This window comes from Ranitomeya variabilis, chromosome 1, assembly GCF_051348905.1.
Source record: "Ranitomeya variabilis isolate aRanVar5 chromosome 1, aRanVar5.hap1, whole genome shotgun sequence".
Lineage (NCBI taxonomy): Eukaryota > Metazoa > Chordata > Amphibia > Anura > Dendrobatidae > Ranitomeya > Ranitomeya variabilis.
In genome coordinates this window covers 1,109,366,239-1,109,389,639 of record NC_135232.1, presented here as the reverse complement: position 1 = coordinate 1,109,389,639, position 23,401 = coordinate 1,109,366,239, and the positions used below count along the sequence as shown (strand labels likewise).

Sequence of the window (23,401 nt, the reverse complement as noted above, 5' to 3'; positions counted from 1 at the left end):
TGACTAGCAAACCTGTCTATAACGTGTTTAGCCAATGGAAATGCCACAATACACATTAGACTGTCTCTCATGGAGCTAATTTTCTATGCCATCCAAAGGGTTTTTTTCGTCCTGCGTTCAGGACTATTCGGCAGGTAGTTTTTTAGGAGAATTCTTCTACTTCTGTTTCTCAGACTGTAGAGCACTACAGTAGATCTGGCCCCTTCCCTCTCCAGATCCCTCAGTCATTGGAACACTCTCCCCATTTATTTAATAAGACGTATTGATCAGATGGCCCCCTACGTACGGTGGTGTAATAACACATTCACTTAAAGTATCAAATCCCATGGGTGAGGAGTCAGTTAGCTGGTGACTTTGGCTGGCTTTTCTGCTTGCTGGAATAGACTCGATAAGCCAGACACTAATTTCAATGCCCATAACTTTTTTTGTGTGTGTTTGGAAAGTTTACCCACTTTCATACATGTACAGGTCCTTCTCAAAAAATTAGCATATAGTGTTAAATTTCATTATTTACCATAATGTAATGATTACAATTAAACTTTCATATATTATAGATTCATTATCCACCAACTGAAATTTGTCAGGTCTTTTATTGTTTTAATACTGATGATTTTGGCAAACAACTCCTGAAAACCCAAAAAACCTGTCTCAATAAATTAGCATATCAAGAAAAGGTTCTCTAAACGACCTATTACCCTAATCTTCTGAATCAACTAATTAACTCTAAACACATGCAAAAGATACCTGAGGCTTTTAAAAACTCCCTGCCTGGTTCATTACTCAAAACCCCCATCATGGGTAAGACTAGCGACCTGACAGATGTCAAGAAGGCCATCATTGACACCCTCAAGCAAGAGGGTAAGACCCAGAAAGAAATTTCTCAACAAATAGGCTGTTCCCAGAGTGCTGTATCAAGGCACCTCAATGGTAAGTCTGTTGGAAGGAAACAATGTGGCAGAAAACGCTGTACAACGAGAAGAGGTGACCGGACCCTGAGGAAGATTGTGGACTGAGTCTGGTGTGGAAACATCCAGAGCCACCGTGCACAGGCGTGTGCAGGAAATGGGCTACAGGTGCCGCATTCCCCAGGTAAAGCCACTTTTGAACCATAAACAGCGGCAGAAGCGCCTGACCTGGGCTACAGAGAAGCAGCACTGGACTGTTGCTAAGTGGTCCCAAGTACTTTTTTCTGATGAAAGCAAATTTTGCATGTCATTCGGAAATCAAGGTGCCAGAGTCTGGAGGAAGACTGGGGAGAAGGAAATGCCAAAATGCCTGAAGTCCAGTGTCAAGTACCCACAGTCAGTGATGGTGTGGGGTGCCATGTCAGCTGCTGGTGTTGGTCCACTGTGTTTCATCAAGGGCAGGGTCAATGCAGCTAGCTATCAGGAGATTTTGGAGCACTTCATGCTTCCATCGGCTGAAATGCTTTATGGAGATGAAGATTTCATTTTCCAGCACGACCTGGCACCTGCTCACAGTGCCAAAACCACTGGTAAATGGTTTACTGACCATGGTATTACTGTGCTCAATTGGCCTGCCAACTCTCCTGACCTGAACCCCATAGAGAATCTGTGGGATATTGTGAAGAGAAAGTTGAGAGACGCAAGACCCAACACTCTGGATGAGCTTAAGGCCGCTATTGAAGCATCCTGGGCCTCCATAACATCTCAGCAGTGTCACAGGCTGATTGCCTCCATGCCACGCCGCATTGAAGCAGTCATTTCTGCCAAAGGATTCCCGAACAAGTATTGAGTGCATTACTGAACATTATTATTTGATGGTTTTTTTGTTTGTTATTAAAAAACACTTTTATTTGATTGGACGGGTGAAATATGCTAATTTATTGAGACAGGTTTTTGGGGTTTTCAGGAGTTGTATGCCAAAATCATCAGTATTAAAACAATAACAGACCTGACAAATTTCAGTTGGTGGATAATGAATCTATAATATATGAAAGTTTAATTGTAATCATTACATTATGGTAAATAATGAAATTTAACACTATATGCTAATTTTTTGAGAAGGACCTGTATGTATAATTTTGCTCAAAAAAACAGAGGGAACACTAGAATACCACAACCTAGATATCACTGAATTATTCCAGTTGTAAATATTCATTACATAGTGGAATGCATTGAGAATAATAAAACATAAAATTGATAAGTGATCTAAATGAATTTTCCATGGAGGTCTGGATTGGAATGATACTCAAAAGTGTAAAATCAAATTATAAGCTGATCCAACTTCAGTGGATATACCTCAAGACAAGGAGATGATGCTCAGTAGTGTGTGTGGCCTCCACGTGCCTGTATGACCTCAAATGCCTGGGCATGCTCCTGATGAGGCGGCGGATGTTCTCCTGAGAGATCTCCTTCCAGACCTAGATTAAAGCATCAATCAATTCCTGGATGGTCTGTAGTGCAATACGTTGGTGGATGGAATGAGACATGATGTCCCCGATGTGTTTGATTGGGTTCAGGTTTGCGGAACAGGCAGGCCGGTCCATGGCATCAATGCCTTTATCATGCAGGAACTGCTGACACACTTTAGCCACACGAGACCTAGCATTGTCATGCATCAAAAAGAACCCAGAGCCCGCTGCACCTGCAAATGGTCCCACAATGGGTCTGAGGATCTCATCCCGGTACCTCTGGCTAGCACATGTAGGGCTGTGTGGCCCTAAAAAGAAGTGCCTCACCCACACCATTACATACCCACTGCCAAACTAGAATGCTAGAAGATGTTGCAGGTAGCAAAACGTTCTCCATGGCATTTCCAGACATATGCTCAGAGTAAACCTTTCATCCGTGAAGAGCACAGGTCACCAATGTCTAATGTGCCAGTCTTGGTGTTCTCTGGCAAATACCAATCACCCTGCTTGCTGTTTGGGTGTAAGCACAACACACTTGTGGATTTCTGGCCCTCATACCACCCTCATGGAGTCTGCTTCTGCCCGTTAGAGCAGACACCTGGATGTTCATGGCCTGCTGGAGGTTATTTTGAAGGTCTCTGGCACTGCTCCTCCTTGCACAAAGGAGGAGGTAATAGTCATGTTGCTGGGTTGCCCTCCTATGGCCCCCTCCATGTCCCCGGTGTACTGGCCTTTCTCCTGGTATCTGCTCCATGCTCTGGACACTCTACTATAAACATAAGGGTGAATGACCTCCAGGAGATCAAAACATCCAACACTGCGGAGACACCATCACGTGTTTCTCAACGCAGTGATCCAGAACACTGCCCCCATCCCTGATGGGAAATATGCAAATGCATGTAGAAAAGCCGCGGAGACACCATCATGTGTTTCTCAACGCAAGCAATGAATAGCCAGGTCTTTCACCGGGAAGGAACAACCACGGGAAGGGCAGCATCCAATAAAGGAAAACCACCTATGCCAAAACATGGTATCCATCCACAGACAGCTGTTTCGGGGTATTTGCCCCTCATCAGTGTGGAGTAGGAAACTGGCTATTAGGAGCAAAGGCATGTAGAAAAGCCGTGGAGACACCATCACTGCTCTAGCCAGTTTCCTACTCCACACTGATTAGGGGCAAATACCCCGAAACAGCTGTCTGTGGATGGATACCATGTTTTGGCATAGGTGGTTTTCCTTTATTGGATGCTGCCCTTCCCGTGGTTGTTCCTACCCGGTGAAAGACCTGGCTATTCATTGCTTGCGTTGAGAAACACATGATGGTGTCTCCGCGGCTTTTCTACATGCATTTGCATATTTCCCATCAGGGATTGGGGCATTGTTCTGGATCACTGCGTTGAGAAACACGTGATGGTGTCTCCGCGGTGTTGGATGTTTTGATCTCCCCGAAGTCATTCACCCTCAGAATATGATGATGCAAAAGCAAATTCATTTTGATAAAATATTGTTTTTAGTGTGTAAAACTAGCAAAGCCTTAAAAATATAAATCTGGCATCGCTGTAATTGTACCGTCCTAGCGAACAAATTGGTCTGATCACTTTTACCGCACAGTGAGCAGTGCAAAAAAAAACAATTGCTGGGTTTTGTTAATTCTGTGTCTGACAAATCTGAGTAAAAAGCGAGTAAAAAATATTATGTTCCCCAAAATGGTACCAAAAAAAGTCAGCAACTTGTCTCGCAAAAAAATAGGCCCTCATACAGCTCTGCTCGCTAAAAAAAAAAGTTACAGCTCTCAGAATATGGCGACTAGTGATGAGCGAGTGTACCCGTTGTTCGGGTTTTCCCGAGCACGCTCGGGTGGTCTCCTGAGTATTTATCACTGCTCGGAGATTTTTTCCTTGCCGCTGCTGGATGATTTACAGCTACTAGCCTGCTTGATTACATGTGGGGATTCCCTAGCAACCAGGCAACCCCCACATGTACTTAGGCTGGCCAGTAGCTGTAAATCATTCAGCTGCGGTGATGAAAACTAAATCTCCGAACACTAACAAATACTCTGAGACCACCCGATCATCAAAAAACCCTACTTTTTATTTTAAAAAAAGCATTTTTACTGTGTGATAGCAAAACCTTAAAAAATATATAAATCTGGTATTGCTGTAATTGCACCGACCCTAAGAATAAATCCACCTTATCAGTTATACCATGCAGTCAACTGTGCAAAAATAAGAACTATTCTTGTACTGCTGCCTATTTGTTCATTCTACCTCCCAAAAATATGAGTAAGGCTCAGTTCACATTTATCCTGCAATCTCCGGTGAGCGCTTACGTCGGAGTTTCCATGTAAATTCCCCAAAACCGCTATTCTGACAAAGCCCCGGATGGAACCACTCGCTTATGAGGCATATAGAGTCACTTTGGACTGGTCTCTGTTACGGGGATAGCAGAACACAACCAATATATAGATATCCAGAAGAACCACCAAACAGAAAGCAGATATAAAAATGCCTTTATTGTATATGATTGGCCAGATAAATACAAAACAATTGTGCGCACAACATGACTAAAAAAATAAATATAAGATTAAAAAATGAATTAATGGTAGCGGCTGACCCAGTATATATATATATATATATATATATATATATATATATATATATATATATATATATAGAGTAGTGCTTCCCTATTTCAAATATGTGCATACAGCAAAAAAGAGAACAGAAAAAAGTTTTTCATATATATACTAGTGCTATACTTCCACAAATAATGTGAGGAAAATTACCTCATGTGAAGTGCAATGTGCAAAACTGCAAATAATAATGTGCAAAAAAAGCATGTGAGGAAAAGATAATAAATCCTCCTTTGCTGGAGTGTTGTCAGACTCCGCAATGCATATATTGCCACCACATATCCACATAGGTGGCAATGTGAAGTGCAACTGCAATGTGCAAACTCCAATTAGTGTGCAGAGGAGTAGCTCAAAAAACAACCATGTAAAGTGCAGGGTGCAAGAAACAGGGAGGTACACTATAACTACCTTATTATCTGGGTCTGCCACGTCCCGTAGAAGCACACCCGTCGCACGGGAGTGACGTCACACGCCGAGGGAGCTGGTGTGCTGGACACTTCCGGGCGGAAGTTGTTCCAGAGGCGCGCACACCGCTCCTGCTATATAATAGAAGCAAGCCAGAGGAACGCTGGTTCTTGACAGCATGCTGACTGCCTGCTAAAATGACCGAACCAGCAAAAGATCCAGACACACCGACGGTGCCTGCGCCCAAAATGAGTGAAGAGGCACAAGCTACCGGGGTACCCTGGGTCCTGGAGGGGTGAGTGCCTTTGTAAGGCGAACCACACATGCTGATGCCCTGTACACTGTGTCTTTTAGGGAAAGAAAGCCACCTCCAAGCAGAAGAATAGGGTCTGTGCACTATGCAAAGAAACACTCCCTAGACTATACAGCAAGAAAATCTGCCAGCCCTGCATTGACAAAACAGTAGCAGAAGAATCTTCTTCCCTTTCTTCCCTATTGCAAAATATTAAAGCAATTATATGGGAGGAAGTCAAATCAACTGTTAAGGAGCAGTTAAAACATCATACAAAGGGAACCCCGCCTCCCCCTCCCCCAACAAGTGAACAAGGGTCGGACGTAGATTCAGGGGAGGAGCTGGGAGACTTAACTCCCTCTAATGCCTCAGACCTGGACTCCTCGGATGAGGAGTATGGCCACCCTTATTTTCAATCAGAAGATATCGGGAAACTGCTCAAACTTGTTAGGGCGACTATGGGGGTAGAGACCCCTAGGGAGCCGCGATCAATTCAGGACACCATGTTCAGCAACTTGGAGGGGAAAAAGCGTAAATTTTTTCCCTTCCATAATAATATGGTTAATTTAATTAAAAGAGTGGAAAAAACCCAATAAAAAGATATCTATCCCTCAGGCATTGAAGCGCAAGTACCCTTTTGATGAAGAGGTCTGTGAAAAGTGGGAAAAGGCTCCTAAGTTAGATGCAGCCATTGCTAGCACCTCTAAAGGAGTAGCATTACCATTTGAGGACATAAAAGATCCCCTTGACAAGAAAGGCATCTGCTAAAATCGGCTTGGGAGGCAGCGACATGGTCGTTTAAACCCGGGGTTGCCACCACTTGCACAGCACGTGCTATGGTCAAGTGGTTAGAGGAACTAAGTGACCAGATCAAAAACAAATGCCCACGGGAGAGACTACTTCAAGCATTACCCTCTCTACAGGGCGCCGCAAGATTCCTAGCAGATGCTTCAATTGATTCTGTCAGAGGTGCCGCACGTGCATGTGCTTTATCCAACTCAGGACGTAGAGCATTGTGGCTGAAAAATTGGACGGCTGACTTCCAATCGAAGGTCAAACTCTGTGGGGTACCCTGTGAAGGGCAATATCTTTTTGTTAAGGCCCTAGATGAGATCCTTGAGAAAGCATCGGACAAGAAAAAGCGTTTTCCACCTCCTTTCCTAGGCGCCGATGGGAGACCTCTCGTTCGTCCTTTCGTGGATCCGGATATAGAGGGGGCCGCGGCCGGTCAGACGACAGGTCTGTTCGGGGCACACCCTGGAAAGACAGGAAAGAAAGGGGATTCCTTTTCAATAAGCCTCCCCCCAAGTCTGATCCCAAACACCAATGACGCCAAAATCCCAGTGGGGGGAAGACTCCAATTGTTTGTCCACCACTGGGCAGCGCTACCAGCTTCGCAATGGGTAACCAGCTTATTGTCAGAAGGTCTAAGATTCAAGTTTTCCAGCCTCCCACCAAATCGCATAATATTGACCCGAGTGGCCGAAAAAAATCAGGCCACACTAGAGAGAGTGGTTCATCTCCTCATGTAAAAAGAAGTGCTAATAAGAGTACCCCATCAGGAGATAGGGAAAGGGTTCTACAGCACCTTGTTCCTAACGCCGAAACCAGATGGCTCGCTGAGGGCAATATTCAACTTGAAGGCTCTAAACCATTATATTCAAGTGGAGAGATTCAACATGGAGACTCTAAGAACAGCAATAAAAGCACTCGACCCAAACTGTTACATGGCGGTAATAGATCTAACAGATGCTTATTACCATGTGCCAATTGCTGGCCAACACCAACAATACCTAAGATTAGTGGTAAACCTTGCCAAAACTCCCACCCATCTACAATATCAATGCCTTCCGTTCGGGGTAGCTATAGCGCCCCGTGTATTTACAAAAATCATTTCCGAAGTAGCGTCCTTCATCAGGAAAGAAGACAATGCTGGTACCCTATTTGGACAATTTTCTGGTAATAGCAAACACCAGAAAAAATTGCAAAAAAACAGTCGCAAGAGTACTGGAGGTACTAACCAAATTAGGATGGATTATAAACCTAAAGAAATCGAGACTAATCCCAACTCAAACTCAAGAATTCCTCGGGATCCTATTGGATTCAGTCAAACAGGAGTGTGTCCTCCCACAGAGGAAAATTCAAACTATTCAACAGAAAGTACAACTGTTCCAGCTACGACAGGCCATTTCATTACGGAATGCAATGTCGCTCTTAGGGGTTCTAACGGCAACAATTCCAGCTACCCGGTGGGCACAAAGCCACACACGAGAATTACAATGGAAGATATTAACCGAACAAATGAAGAATCCATACATTCTGAATCGGAAAATTCTATCTCCAAGAGTTCAGGACTCTCTAGAATGGTGGCTAAGAACAGAAAATTTAAGCAACGCAGTGCCGTGGTCAGTACAGAATCCAGTAGTCCTTACTACCAATGCGAGCCCATGGGGGTGGGGAGCACACTTGGAGGATCAGGTCCTACAGGGTCAATGGGGGGCCTCAATGAGAGCAGCGTCTTCCAATCTAAAAGAACTGTCGGCGATGAGGCAAGCACTTCTTCATATAGGAGAGAAGATACGAGGAAGACATGTTGTGGTGTCCGACAACAAAAAAACGATAGCTTATATAAATCGTCAAGGGGGCACAAGGTCAGCATCCCTTATGGCAGAGTCCAAAGAACTGTTCATATGGGCCGAGAACAACCTTCTTTCCTTAACAGGAACATACTTAAAAGGGTCAGAGAATCAGGTAACCGACTTCTTAAGCCGTCACATATTGCATCAAGAGGAGTGGTCCCTGAACCAAGGAATATTTGGGAAAATCTGTGCCAGCTAGGGCGTTCCAGAAATAGACTTGTTCGCCACAAAAGAAAATCGGAAGGTGAGGAAGTTCTATCTTCTGAACCCAAGAGAGCACCCAGAGGGAGTGGATGCGTTTCTGTACCAATGGAACTTTCATCTAGCATACGCATTTCCCCCGATGCAGTTAATCCCGACAGTCCTCAAGAAAAATCAGGAGGACAAGGCACGAGTAATCCTCATAGCTTACTTTTGGCCGAAAAGGGCATGGTTCACGTGGCTCAGACGCATGTCTATCTCGGACCCGTGGATCTTTCCGGATATTCTGGACCTCCTACACCAGGGACCAGTACAACACCCTCAAGTACACAGGCTACATCTCACCGCCTGGAACTTGAAAGGAGGCTCCTGTTAGCAAAAGGATTCTCGAACCCTTTGGTGACCACGTTGCTCGCTAGCAGGAAAAAGGTCACGTCAGAGAAATACCAACAAATTTGGCAGAAATTCCTGGAGTTCTCGGGGTGACAATTGTCCGAGACAAGCCAAGAAATTCCGGTAAAAGAAATTCTAGAATTTCTTCAAAAAGGGTTAGAGAGGGGGCTATCTACTAGCACTTTAAAGGTGCAAGTCTCCGCCCTGGGTGCGCTGTTTGATCAAAAAATTGCTGACCACCCTTGGGTCTATAGGTTCATCCGAGCCTCCTTTACATCCAGACCCTCAAAATTATTACCTAAGGTGGTTCCCTGGGATCTAAATTTAGTTTTAAATGCCCTGTTTCCCCCTTTGAGCCTCTCAATTCCATTTCAATAAAATCGTTAACCCTGAAAACAGTCCTCCTGGTTGCCTTAACTTCAGCCCGACGTACCTGCGAGCTGCAGGCGATTTCAGTGAACCCCCCTTACACTACCTTCCAGGATGACAAAGTGATTATTAAAACCGACCCGGCCTTCCTGCCAAAGGTCAACTCAAAATTTCATAGGGACCAGGAAATAACTTTGCCCTCATTTTGTCCTCAACCAAAATCCCAGGGAGAGCAAACCTTCCATTGTCTTGATGTCAGACGCTGCCTGCTTCAATACATAGAAGCCACAAAATCTTGGCGTCAGTTATCAGCCCTTTTTGTCACCTTCCAGGGGACAAACGGGAAAAAAGGCCTCAAAGGCAACTATTGCACGGTGGTTGCGTATGGCTATTTCACTTTCATATTCCTCTGCTGGCCCCACAAGGTGTTACGGCTCACTCCACGCGTGCTGTGGCCACATCCAGGGTGGAAAGGGCAAGCGCTTCGGTGGAACAGATTTGTAGAGCGGCAGTATGGTCTTCACCCTCCACCTTCTTCCGACATTATAGGCTAGACTTAGGTCTATCAAACTTGTCTTTCGGGAGAAAGGTACTATCTGCTGTTGTCCCACCCTAGGAGTCTTCTATTTCTTCCTCTCACGTATGGTGCTGTCATGGTGAAGGGAAAAAATTATAATTACTTACCGGTAATTTGATTTTCCAGAACCATGACAGCACCGCATTAATTCCTGCCCTATCTTGGTGATGGTTGTGTGATTCACAAAAAAAACAACAAAACTTTATTACATGTAAATAAATATATATAAAGCTATATATGTATATAGAAGCTAATAAAGAACTATACAAAATAAATGTAATATATGAGTGTGTACTAACAAGGCGGTCATCTCCCATACTCTGAAACAAACTGAGGAGAGAGGTGCCGCCCCATTCTTTTGTCTCTGCTGCAGGTTTCCTGTTCCTGGGGGCGGATGCCATCTCTCACGTACGGTGTTGTCATGGTTCTGGAAAATCAAATTACCGGTAAGTTTATTATAATTTTTATTAACTATTTTATGTAACATAACTTTCTGATTTAAGGGTATAAGAATTAAAAGTTTGAAAATTGCGAAATATTTTTTTTTTTAAATTTCCAATATTTTCACAAATAAACGCAAGTCATATCAGACTAATGGTACCACTATTATGAAGTGCAATATGTTAGGAAAAAACTATCTCAGAATCAGTGGGATCCATTGAAATGTTTCCGAGTTATACCACATAAAGTGACACTGGTCAGATTTAAAAAATGTGGCCTGGTCATTAAGGTAAAAATTGGTCAATAAGGGCTTCGTAAAATGTGTTTCACTATTACTTCATTGGGGGACTCAGGAAACCATGGGTGTATGCTGCAAAAAAACTGTGAGGCTGTCAATATACACAAAAAAATTAGCTCCTCCCAAACAGTGTACACCCACCAATTGGCACTAAGTTAATAAGTTTTATCTTGGTGTCAATAGGAGGTGGACACAGATCTTTCACTGGAGACTAGACCCATATCTACCTCAGTTTTCAGCATTATTCATTAATCTTTTCCCTTTTTTTTCTTTTCTGAATGGCTCATCTTCTACCCCTGGAAGAAAACTGTGTGAACAGTCACACTGTGAACTACCACCCCATATCCTGATTTGTCTTCGTCAGGACCCCAACCCCAAACACATCAAGAATGTTCAGGTGAACCAAAGAATGGTCCTGGCCCCCACTCCTTCCCTCTTGCCCACGGTCTCAGGAGGTACAGACGTCTTACAGTCAGAGCTCCCCCTTTGACAGTGAGGACTGGACTTGTGATCCTATTTCTGAATCATCTCCAGGACAAAGATGTAACCCCTTCTTCCTCACAGATTTTTCCCTCAGACCTGACAAGATCTGCAATCAACACCTAGATGGAATCATCTAAGGGGCATATGCCTGGGGCTCTTTATTTGCAAGTTGTGTATGTGCTTTGTGTAACTAGTCCAGGCCTTAAAGCCTCGTTCTTCACTTCCTTTTTAGTCCTCTGCGCCGCTCCCCCCTCTTGCGCCAGCCTCTCTAATTACTCTATGCCCCAGCTTTTGTGCGGTCCAGCCGCAGTGGCTGGCTCTGCCCACTCTTTTTCTTATCGCGTGGGCTTTTCTCTGCTTGGTGTGTACATGCCCCATCTTCCTCAGTGACGCAGGAATCTGCTCACCCTTTTATCACCCAGGAGTCTCACCTCTTCCTCCCTGCGATCGCCATTTGCCGGCATCCGTACGTCCAGCAGCACAGGAGCCTTTCCTGCCATCCTTCATGAGCCCTCAGCACCGCAAACTCTGGATCAGCCTGCGGTTCTTTAACTCTCCTGTGGGTAAGCTCTGCTCTGAAGACTCCTCTCTGGCAGTAGTTAGTGAATCCGCCTTCTTCTGTCCTGTCTAATTCTAAAGGAGAGAGCTCTTGCTCTCTGGCCCCTACTACTGTTATCAAGCACTTTGTTTGCTCTTCTTGAAAGTGCAGATTCTCTTCAGGTCAGTCCTATTCCCTCTGTCAGGATTGCAGCAATCCCCTGTCCTTACTACCCAGGAGTCCTCCACCTCTTTCGAAGAGGGTGTCCCCCTTATCCCAGGTTCGATTCTCGCTCCCTGTTCCCTCCCACCCCCTCTCGGCGGGCGGCTTCCTCCTTTTCATCCTTCCCAGACTTGCAAGTTGAACCGGATCTGGGTTCCGAGGCTGATTCTCATCTTGACTCTTATCAGGCATCTAAGGTAAGAGACTTGGTTGAGAATCTTATTGTGGCAGTCAACCAAACCTTTAATATTAAGGATACACGAAGCCCGCGGAACAGGCGGTGACATTCAGACGGTTAAGATGAACTCCTAAAGTTTTTGCCCCCCATAAGGAATTTCAGGAGGTCCTCACCAGAGAGCAGGAAAACCCTACCAGTTGCTTCCAGAGAGAGAACCGGCTTGATATTTTGTATCCCTTCACCTCAGATCTCCGCAAAAGTTTAACTACTCCTCTGGCCATAGAATCCCCAGTCTCCAGGCTGTCCACCATTACGGTCCTTCCTCTTACAGACTAGGCATCTCTCAAGGACCCCAATGACAGGCTCATGGAATCCTTTGCCAAGTCTGTATTTGAAGCGGCAGCTTCCTCCCTATGCCCTGCCTTTGCCACCATATGGATGTCAACGTCCATACCTGAATGGGCTAAGTAACTGTCAGAGCATCTTTACGGGAGCCACAGAGAACAAGTTAGCTGACGTAGCGGACCAGATCTCACAAGTGGGAAAATATTTAGTAGCTGCTTCCCTGGATGCCGCCTCCTGTGCAGCTAAAGTGTCCAGTAATATAGTGGCCATGCACAGAACTCTGGCTAAAGGCATGGCAGGCAGAATCCTCCTCCAAGGGGTCCCTATCCAGTTTGGCCTTCCAGGGATCACGTCTGCTTAAAACCAGACTGATCCAGATCATAATGGAAGCCAATGGGGGAAAGCTTTCTTCTTCCTCAGGCCAAGTCTCGGCGTCCCCACCAAGCAAAGATTTTGGGCCTTTCGTTACTTTTGGCACTTCTCGTCTGCGGAGAACTCTTCCCGCCAAGAGAGACTGCAGGCACGACAAGAAAGGAGAAGGCTCTCCTTCAAACCAACTCCCTCTAGGCGCCCTCACAATGCACAAGGCTAATCCCCCAGGACCAAACCTAGCAGATTCTCCACCGCATGGCTCCTTTCCGCCACCCAGGGATTTCCCCAGGGTGGGCGGCCATCTCCTGTTCTTCAGGGATGCTTGGCTTGCCTCTGTCAAGGACGCCTAGGTAAGGGATTCGATATCTTCAGATTTCAAACTAGAGTTCACTTTTCGACCCCAAGACCATTTTTTTTAATCTTCCCTGGCCCTGGGTTTCTTCACAGCCATTGCTTCTCTCCTCCAAACAGTCATCGTCGTTCCCGTCTCACCTCAGGAACACTTCACAGGTTCCTATTCAAACCTCATTGTTGTTCCAAAGAAGGAAGGGTCAGTTTCACCCATCCTGGATCTCAAGTTGCAAAACAAGAGAGTCCGTCTATGTCTCTTCAGAATGGAATCTCTTTGTTGAGTAATAGCTTCCATGGAATCACAGGAGTTCCCGTGATCAGTGGATATCCAAGACACCCATCTTAATGTCCAGCTTTTCTAGGGTTATCAGAGATTCCTTCAGTTCTCGGTATGACAGAACCACTTTCAGTTCGTGGCTCTTTTCGGCCTGGCTACCATGCCAAGAGTCTTTATGAACATAATGACAGCTGTGATGGCCATCTTACGGACCAGGGGCCTAATGGTCATTCCTTACCTGGAAGACATTCTCGTCAAGGCTCCGTCCTTCTCCTTAGCTCATGAAAGCCTGTTTATCACTATCTACTCCCTGTCTTGTCTCGTTTGGTTGTCAACAGGTCAAATTTTGTCTAGTTCTAAAACAGCACCTGATTTTCCTGGGCATTATTTCCAACACTCTACACATGAGGGTCTTTCTCCCAGAGGGAGAACAAAACACTCTCCAACACGGAGTTCACTCCCTTTAGACCTCGCGGTCTCCATCCCTTTGCTCATCCATGGCGTTTCTTGGCAAGATCGTAGCGGCCGCAGAGGCAAATCCCTTTGGCCAGTTTCATACCAGGCCACTTCAGCAGACCATTCTGTCCCAATTGAACAGGTCTATTCTCTCTCAGGGTCATCCGAAGAGACTTCTCTTCTAATAGATGTCTTCGAGATCAGAGCTATTCTTCTGTCCCTTCTCCACTGGCCGGACCTTCTTAGATGCCTTCCGGTTCGAGTACATGGTGGTGGCATACTCCAACCACCAGGGGTGAACTGTGAGTCCTTTGGCCATGAACGAAGTATCCAAGATCCTTCTATGGGCAGAGGACAGGATTCCGGGAATCTCGGCAGTGCACATTCCTGGACTAGACCATTGGGCTGTCGACTTTCTCAGTCGTGAGAGTCTGTCGGCGGGAGAGAGATTTGTCATCAGATTTGTCTATGATGGGGCACTTCAAATGTGGATCTCATGGCCTCCAGGATGAACAGAAAGATCTCGCAGTTCATCTTCAGATCTCGCAATTCTCTCGTGGCAGGCTTCGACTCTGGCAATACCCTGGTCATAGTTTGCTCTTCCTTATCTGTTCCCGCCTCTACCCCTGCTTTCCAGGCTGTTGAAGAAAATCAAGGCGGAAGGTGTGCCAGTCATCCTAATAGTACCAGATTGGCCCAGGATAGCCTGGTATGCAGAGGTTGTTAACTTACTCGCAGGCGCTCCTTACAGACTGCCAAACAGGCCAGATCTGCTTTCTCAGGTACCCATCTTCCACCAGAATTCTCAGTCGCTCGATTTGACGGAGACCGCGGTTGTAAGAGCGTCTGGGTCTTCTGATTCGAGCTCAGAAGCCGTCATCCTCTCCAGTCTACTATTGGACTTGGAAAGCCTTTTTCTGCTGGTGTGAGACTAAGCACACTGCGCCTATGGTTTTCTCTCTTCTTTCTGTTCTGGTCTTCCTTCAGTCTGGACTTGATGCAGGTCTGGTTCTCAGTTCGCTTAGGGGCCAAGTCTCTGCTCTACCTATTCTTATTCAAAAGACTGACCCATGCAGCCCCTCCCTATCGTCCCTGAGTAGATCTCTGAGACCTAAACCTGGCTCTGGAGGCTCTCAGAAGTCCTCTCTTTTCGAGCCACTCAAAGAGGTCTCTTTGATTCTTCTCTCCTGTTAGGTGATTTTTCTAGTGGCCATCTCTTCCAGGTGTGTTTCGGAGCCGGCAACTTTCTTGTCACTTACTCTTCCTTATCCTGCATCAGAATAAGGTGGGTTTGGACCTGTACCTTCCTTTCTTCCCAAGGTGTCTCTGCCTTTCATATCAATGAAGACATCATCTTCCTTCTTTCTGTCCATCTCTCGTTCAACCTCTGGAGCGGTCTCTTTACGGGTTGGACCTGATCAGGGCTATTTACCTTTCCCAGACCACCCAGTCCGTAGGACGAATTCTGTCTTTGTTATCCCTGAGGGCCCTCCGGCGTCCATGGCGACTATTACTTGATGAATCCGAGCAACCATTTGGATTAAGAATAGAGCGCCTCCCCCTGGGATTAAGGTACACTCTACCTGAGCGGTGGGGGCCTACTGGGCCATTCGCCATCGGGCATCCACCTTACAGCATTGCAAAGTGGTGACATGGTCCTCTATGCACACGTTCGCCAAGTTTTACAGGGTCCATACCTACACTTCTGCCGATGCCAGCCTCGGTAGAAGAATCTTACAAGAAGCAGTGGCTAGCTCTCTGACCTGAATGGAGTTTGTGCTCTTTTCCTCCCTAGGGAATGCTTCTGGATGTCCCATGGTTTCCTGTGTCCCCCAATTAAGTGATAGAGAAAACAGGATTTTGGTTACTCACTGTAAAATCTTTTCTCTGAGCCTTCACTAAGGCTACTTTCACACTAGCGTCGTACGACGCACGTCGCAATGCGACGTACCGACGCATACTGTGAAAGCGCCGTACAACGGGGCAGCGGATGCAGTTTTTCCACGCATCCGCTGCCCCATTGTGAGCTCCGGGGAGGAGGGGGCGGAGTTCCGGCCGCGAATGCGCAGTCGGAAATGCTGGACACGACGCACCAAAAAACGTTATATGCAATGTTTTTTTGTGCCGACGGTCCGACGCAACACGACGTAACCGTCGAACGACGGTTGCGACGTGTGGCAATGCGTCGCAATGCGTCGCTAATGTTAGTCTATGGAGAAAAAACGCATCCTGCAAGCAATTTTGCAGGATGTGTTTTTTCTCCAAAACGTCGTACGACGCTAGTGTGAAAGTAGCCTTAGGGACACAGCACCCATCCAAGCTTAACAGCAGTTGGCGTTTGCTATTGTTAGGTTTTTTTTTGTGTGTATTCTCTTCTGTTATCCTTTTTACAGTATGTAGTTTGTCCTAATGCTTTCTCACTAAATGACGAACTTTGTGCCAGTTGGGTGTACACTGCTGGGGAGGAGCTAATTTTTTGTACATAGTGTCAGCCCCCTAGTAGCAGCAGCATACACCCATGGTTTCAGACTACAAACAAACCTGTGTAGTCTGATCCTGCAGACATATTCCCTTGCTACTGCCACATTTGATGGGTAAGCAAGAAGTAGGGGACAGATGGCAAATTACACAGGGGTTGTTTGTAACCATGAGAAAATATAGGTCTGCCTGTGTACAAAATAGGATATTTTTAAAGAGTTGTCCATTTCAGATAAAAGTCAAGAATCGATCCTGAGATCTCTAGTAATATGTTTTAAGCCATGACCATCAAAAAAAACCACTAAAGCGATTTTTTTTCTAGTTTACGAGGTTCACCTCTGTGACTCCTTTATGCCTTAGTAGGATTGGTATCTGGCAGCCCCTTTAATGTATTTCTGTCCCTTTTTGCACAGAAAAACTCTGCCTAGGATCTTGCCGAATATGTAAAAGCATAAAGAATTACAATATAATTCATTTATTATAAATATATACATTTTACATGGTAAATACCTAAATTTATACAAAGTATACAGAAAACATTTGGGTGGTACTATCTTCTTAAAATACTGGGACTGTACAGTACTTTCACATTTTAGGGAAACAGACGTGTACATATACAAGTCCTGAGATATTACAAATATATGAAATAGGAATATGATCTCGGATCTTAAGTAGAGAAGTGAGTTTCCCCCTCTCTGTATTCTGATCGTAACCCTTATATCTAGAAATGAGCAGTAAAATTGTAAACATGGTAAATTTGTTACACCAGTTTTCCCCAAAATTTGGATTCAAACAAACCCAAATTTTTGAGAACTCGATTGATGTTAATCCAGCAAAATTGCAGCCAGCTGCTCACTGACCGGTCCTCTTCTTCAGTTGTCTCCTCCCTCTCTTCTGGTGGGTGCCGCCAATGGCTAGGTTTTGCATGTGCACATATTTCCTATCCCCTCACCACTTTCCCCCAGGATTGAGCATATCTACCCAAAATCACATTTTAGGAGAATCCATCAATTCTACCCTCCTCCCCAATGTAGAAACTACATAATGATCAAGAAATACCATGTACTACATGTACATGTAAGTTTGACTTATGTGGCTCCATCAGGTACATAAGTGCCAGAAAATGTCTTTGTTTACGCAAGGTAAGTCCAAAACTTCATATGAAATAACTGAGGGATTCATCAGACGATAGTGTAGATTGAAAAAGTTGGCAACCTGGCCGACTAACATCGACCTGTGAATATAGAGGAACTTCTGATCCCTAGAGGTGGCCACACTGATGGCGAAACCTGTAAGTATAGAAAGTTATTGCAGAAGTTAGTGTAAGCTATGAAAGAGGTGAGCATATATTCCCTTTAAAACATGTATTTTTTTAATAATCCAATGTTAAAAAACACCTACCCAGTGAAAAATATGGTAAAACACCAATAATAAACCGACCAAAAAAAGTCTACAATAACACTGCAATAAGCCTAACTGAGACCCTGCCTTGCTGTGGAGGTTGGCACCCTAATAACGAGTTTGGCACCTCCACTCAACGAAGACTATCCCTCACTCCCCTATCTCATCCTACCAATACAGGTGGGAAAACATTAATAATATAGGGAAGAGATGAAAAATAGCAGGAGGCAATATAATATAGAAAACAAAGCTTGCAGGCATAACGTAGAACAGGAAAGATAAAAAATAAAGATAATGCTAGGTTATCATTCCACACACTGATCAGCGTTCCAACAAAATCACCAATGACAAAGCTATAATAGCTGCCCAATCCATAGGCAAAATATACAGATGCAGGATGAGATAGGGGAGTGAGGGATAGTCTTCGCTGACGGGAGAGGGATGAGAAGGAGCGCTGTGTTTTAACTTCTTTTTCTTTTTGTAATAGCTGCATGAGAACATGCGCACACTGACATGTGGGGGGGAGGGGGCAATGAGTGCACATTGTTATCCCTGTCTTTTGTACAGTGGCCGCTCGCCGCACACAGGATTTTTAAGCAGCAGCCAATGCTGACAGGAGACAGATGAAAACGTGCACATAAGGACACTGTGTGCACGGGCCGTTATGTCCCTTTCCTTTGTATAGCAGCCACTCGCAAAAAAGATCACAGCAGCGTGCGGCCTCTACACACAGGAGGAGATGACAGCGTGCATACACTGGTATTGTACTTGTTCTCCCTTTCCTTTCAACATGGAGTCACTGCTGCTTTGTAATCCTGTGTGCAGCGAGCGGCTGCTAAACATAGGAGAAGGAGAACTCTGTATTCGAGTCTTGGATCAAATTCAGCAATGCAACTCTAAGGGTCCGTGATAAAAAAAACGGACCAAAGTCGAATGACATCCGAATGTTGACCAATTTTCACGGACTATCAGGAGAATGTGGAGAAACTTTTTGTTTGCTTGTTTCCACATACGAGAAAAAACAATGACACTCGGACCACACTCCTTAAAGTGTAATCAAAATAATTGGTTCATTTTCCTTGTATGCGAGAAAATTTGACTTATGACCACCAGCAGTGACTGTCTTTGGGGGGGCCCACTTTTTACCTGCGCACATATATTACACTACCTCGTTCACAAATTTACCTATATCTCTATATAAAAATAAACTGAGTAGTTTGGCTACTGAAGGATGAGATGCTGCATTTTTCTGTACAGAGGGAATCAAGTGAATTATGCCAAGTATTGCCTATACAGTGGGGTTGGGAGCCCAGATCTTCACAAGGGCCCACCGGGGGATTCCACTGTTACCCTATGGGACAGTTCGAGCCTTTCTACGGATTACTGCTGATGTTTTTCATTCCCACTGTGATAAACTGATGACATGGCCAATGTGTTCTTGCGCACGCTTGTATCTAAGTGCATCAAGATATCTTTATTGTTACCAATAGAAATATGTGTGAAATTCGGACTGGCTCACAGGAGAACTGGAGAATCCTCCGGTAGGCCACTGTGAAGGACTGCTAATGAGTAGTGCTATTACGCTTGCTTCACAATTAGCAGAGAAAGGTATAATCTAATCATTGATTAAACGAGCTAGCCAAATTAATATTATATAGAAGCAAAATTAAATTTGTGTACTAGTGTCCAGTTATTTTTGCATGTATCTGAACAGTGGGCCCCAAGAATCAATGTTACTGGTGGGACTTTACCATCCCGGTCTGACGCTATGTGAAAATGACAATGGTAACTTCATATACTGTTTAGTTTGTACTTACTGTAGTGATCCTATTATCTTAATTGAGGAGCTGTGAAGAAAATGAAGATAAATTATAGTAAGAATTCATCATTCGCTGCATTTAAAAACTAGTTTATTTTTTATTTCTTTCAATCCATATTTTAGAATTGTCTTTCAGGAAGCCTGCATGCATCTTCACTTTTAGCTTTATAAATATAAATTAATAGTATACTTTTTACAGTCTATGTATATATTTGCACAGATTATTTTTTTTTTATTGTTCATTTCTTTCCTAAATGCAAAGTGAAAAAAGCACTCACATTATAACCTTCTAACCCGTGTAAATCTATGTGCTGTAAGTGCAATCAAATGCTTACCGATTCCTGGTTTCTAGCACCTCTCCAGTCCTCTTCTCACTAGGATCATTGTGTGAGATGGAAGATTCTTTTACAATGTAAGCCTGTGGAGCGTCAGAACAAGCGTCCGCAGACTTATATCGTAAAAGCGACTTCTGCCTCTCACATAAAACCCAGTGTCAGCCAGCAGTCCTGTGAGTGAGAAAAGGATTGGTGCAGCGCTAGAAGCTGGGCAAGGCGGCAATCGGTAAGTACCGTATTTTTCGGACTATAAGACGCACTTTCCTCCCAAAATGTGGAGGAAAATGGGGGGAGGGTGCGTCTTATAGTCCGGATGTACCAGCTCTGGCTGTGGTGAGGAGGTGGGGGTGCAGCTAACTTCTGTGCTTTCTGCTCAAGAGAAATGAATATTCACTGCATTCCCCGCCCATGGGCGTGGAGGGCAATGAATATTCATTTCTTTCTGGCATCCTGGTATGATTGGCCCAATCCCAGTCCTGGTATGCATGGCCCCATCCATGCCAGGACTGGGATGGGGCCAATCATACCAGGATAAGGATGGGGCCATGCATACTAGGATAAGGATGGGGCCATGCACACTTAGACGAGATGGGGACCCTGCATTCCAGTATAGGGATGAGGGTGATCATTCCTGCCAGGATGGGGATGAGGGAGTCATGCATAGCAGGATAGGGATGAGGGTGCCATGCATACCAGGATGGGGATGAGGGAGTCATGCATAGCAGGATTGGGGTGAGGGACCATGCATACCAGGATATGGGTGAAGGGCCATGTGTATCAGGATGGGGATGAGGGGACCATATTTACCAGGATAGGGGATATTAAGTACAGAATTGACCACATTTTTTGCTTCAGTTTTTTTTCCCTAATTTCCTCCTCTAAAACTTAGGTGCGTCTTATGGTCCGGTGCAACTTATAGTCTGAAAAATACTGTAATTAATGGCACTTACAGCACACAACACACATATTTACACAGCTTTAGCAAATAAAAAAAATGAGTGCTTTTCAAAGCAACTTTCTAAAATGTCTTCATCATTACCATTTTTCACCATTTTGTTGCTGTAGAATATCTTTGTATGTCTTTTATGTAGTTCTGTGCTTTTGCAAAAATGTTTCTTGTGGCTCTCTCTGCTTATCACCTCCATTCTCTTTGTGTTAAAGTTAACAGCAGGGAGAGGGTCAGTGTGAGTATGAATAAAATGTGGGTCTGAATAAAATCCACATTTTTTCACTTTAAAAGTCTATGGAGTGCTGCCTTCCTTTTTCTCTTTATCTGGATTGGGGAAAGTATTGGATGCTTTGCTGAGAAGGCCTGTGCACTCGCTTAGTGGTATTGTGCTGTTCCATTTTTTTGTTATATATTTTAATATAGCGATAACAGGACATTTGACAAGCACAATGCTCAGGAAAGTGAGTGCCCTCATTAGGAGACCTGCACTGAAAGCTGACTATGCTGAGCTGGTGATTTTGCAAGATCTATAACAGCAGCTTGTCAGGAGCTGACAGGGAGGGAGATAAAGGTGAGCAGCTAACTGCTGTATAAAAACAAATGGGCTGGAGAGAGGTGATTGAGATGTTAGGAGTTAACTTCTCTCCTGTAAAGTAACTACTGCGTACACTTGGCCAGGGTCTGGGCAGGCACTAGTCGTCGAGCTCCATGGAAACCATTTGTACACTATGTAAGATAAAGGTCTTACAGGAAAATGATAACAGATAGAAACAGCAAGGCAGTTCTAAACTTGCTCATTTTCAAGGTTTCTATATAGGCTTTGATATAACTGTACCAGGATTATCGCTATGATAATTACTGGTTGGGGTTTATTTGCAATATCCGCTGCAATGTATGTAATATATGAGACAAGAGAAGAAGTGAATAAGTCAACAGTTATCCCCATTTTTTTTATTACACGCATCTAACCTCACCCCAAATCAGAAAATTACTCCATTGTAACAATAAGAGTCAATAGATAAGTTGCAGAAAGTTATTTTTCTTACCGGATCTGACAGACCCATTTTTAAACATTGAAGCAAGGTATTCATATCCGATGACCATTAATACATCTACCAGCTGTTCTCTATGGGTCTTCATTCCTTCTTGAGGCCTATTTAGCCAGATCTGTAGCATTTGGTATTTTTGCTCTAGTCTATTACTATAGAGAGTACAACATGTCTTCATATATTCTTCAATGCCGAGTGGCCTCATTAGATGAATCCAGTCATCATCTTTGATTTGAGACATCAAAAAGTAGATGTCGTATTCAGAAAATGCTAGATAAAAAAAAAAATCATTATTAATTTCTGTCAATGAGCTGCAATACCAGACATGACCTATAGACAGATGTGGCACTGTTTCTGGGGAGAAGAACAAAATGTGCAGGAGGTATTAAGGAGGAGCAATAAAATAGGATTTGTGATTACTTACGGTTTGAGGGTCTCGTGGATGAAAGGGCTAAAAAAGATAAAAGCAAAAAAATAAAATAAAAATGAATAGAAGAGTTTAGAGTTTACATTATAGGAAGACATTTATGACAGACTAGATGGAGGTCGATGCTATTGCATCAGGAGGGCGATAATGTCACGATGGGGGCAGGCTTTGCAGCGTTGAGAATCTCTCCTCCCATGTGCTCACCCACCTATCTACTCTCTCTTTCCCCATGTGCTGACATCTCCCATCTGTGCTCTCTTCTTTGACCTGTCTACCCCATGTGCTATCCCCCTTGTCTGCTGTCTCTCTCCTTGCTGTGTTGTGTTCTCCCCTCATGGGCGGTCGCGTTTGAGCTGTCTCCCTCCTGTGCTCTGTCTCTTGTTAAGACTGCAGATTTCTGTTTGTGGCGCTGTTGCTGCCTAATGGCATCCTGTGATAATCTAATGACTTTTGCATCAGGGGACTCATGTGCTTGATGCCTACGCTTATATGCATTGTTTTTGCCCCAGCGATGCTGTTGCTGTTCAAGAGTCTCATGTGCCCTTTGTTGTCTTCCACGTTGTGCCATTGCTTCTTTCCTTTCATTGTCATTGGCGTACTTTTTAGGAGGAGCCATGTTGGCATTGATATCTGCGTTTTAAAGGGGTTTTCCCACAAATGAAAGTTCATTTTAAAAATGGTCTGTGTCTGACCGTGTACCGAACATATCACAGCTCCTGGGCAGGGGAGGAAGCAAAAGACAATACTGACATTACAGCAGGAGATCGCAGAGGATACATTTTTTGAGGTAAAATATTTTTTAAAACCAGTCAGTGAAATATTTTACCTGACAAAAGAAATACTCTGGGATCTACCGCTGTAATGTCAGTATTGTCTTTTGCTTCCTCCCCTGACCAGGAGATGTGGTATGCTCTGTACACGGTCAGACACAGACAATTTTTAAAATTAACTTTCATTTGTGGGAAAACCCCTTAAATGTGACCGGCTTCCTCTGCCTGTAGACATGACGCGCATCTGCCGCCATGTTCAGCCGAATGATTCACGTGGAATTCACGCAGGCACAGTAAATCAGACCGTTGCCATCTTTGTGCAGACAGATA

At 44.4% G+C, this 23,401-nt stretch overlaps 1 protein-coding gene across 2 annotated transcripts in view; it reads right to left on the bottom strand.

The window, feature by feature from the left end:
• Positions 1-16,780: 16,780 nt before the first annotated feature.
• The window catches only part of LOC143793309 (uncharacterized), a 56,260-nt gene continuing 49,639 nt past the window's right edge, over positions 16,781-23,401 (bottom strand). For both annotated transcript variants that reach the window (XM_077280171.1, XM_077280172.1), the window contains 4 exons: positions 22,299-22,325; positions 21,872-22,144; positions 19,540-19,569; positions 16,781-17,610 (listed from right to left, as the gene is read on the bottom strand). In XM_077280171.1, coding sequence (XP_077136286.1) covers positions 19,553-19,569; positions 21,872-22,144; positions 22,299-22,325 — 317 coding nt within the window. In that variant the 3' untranslated portion in view covers positions 16,781-17,610; positions 19,540-19,552. The remainder of the gene's footprint in view (positions 17,611-19,539; positions 19,570-21,871; positions 22,145-22,298; positions 22,326-23,401) is intronic.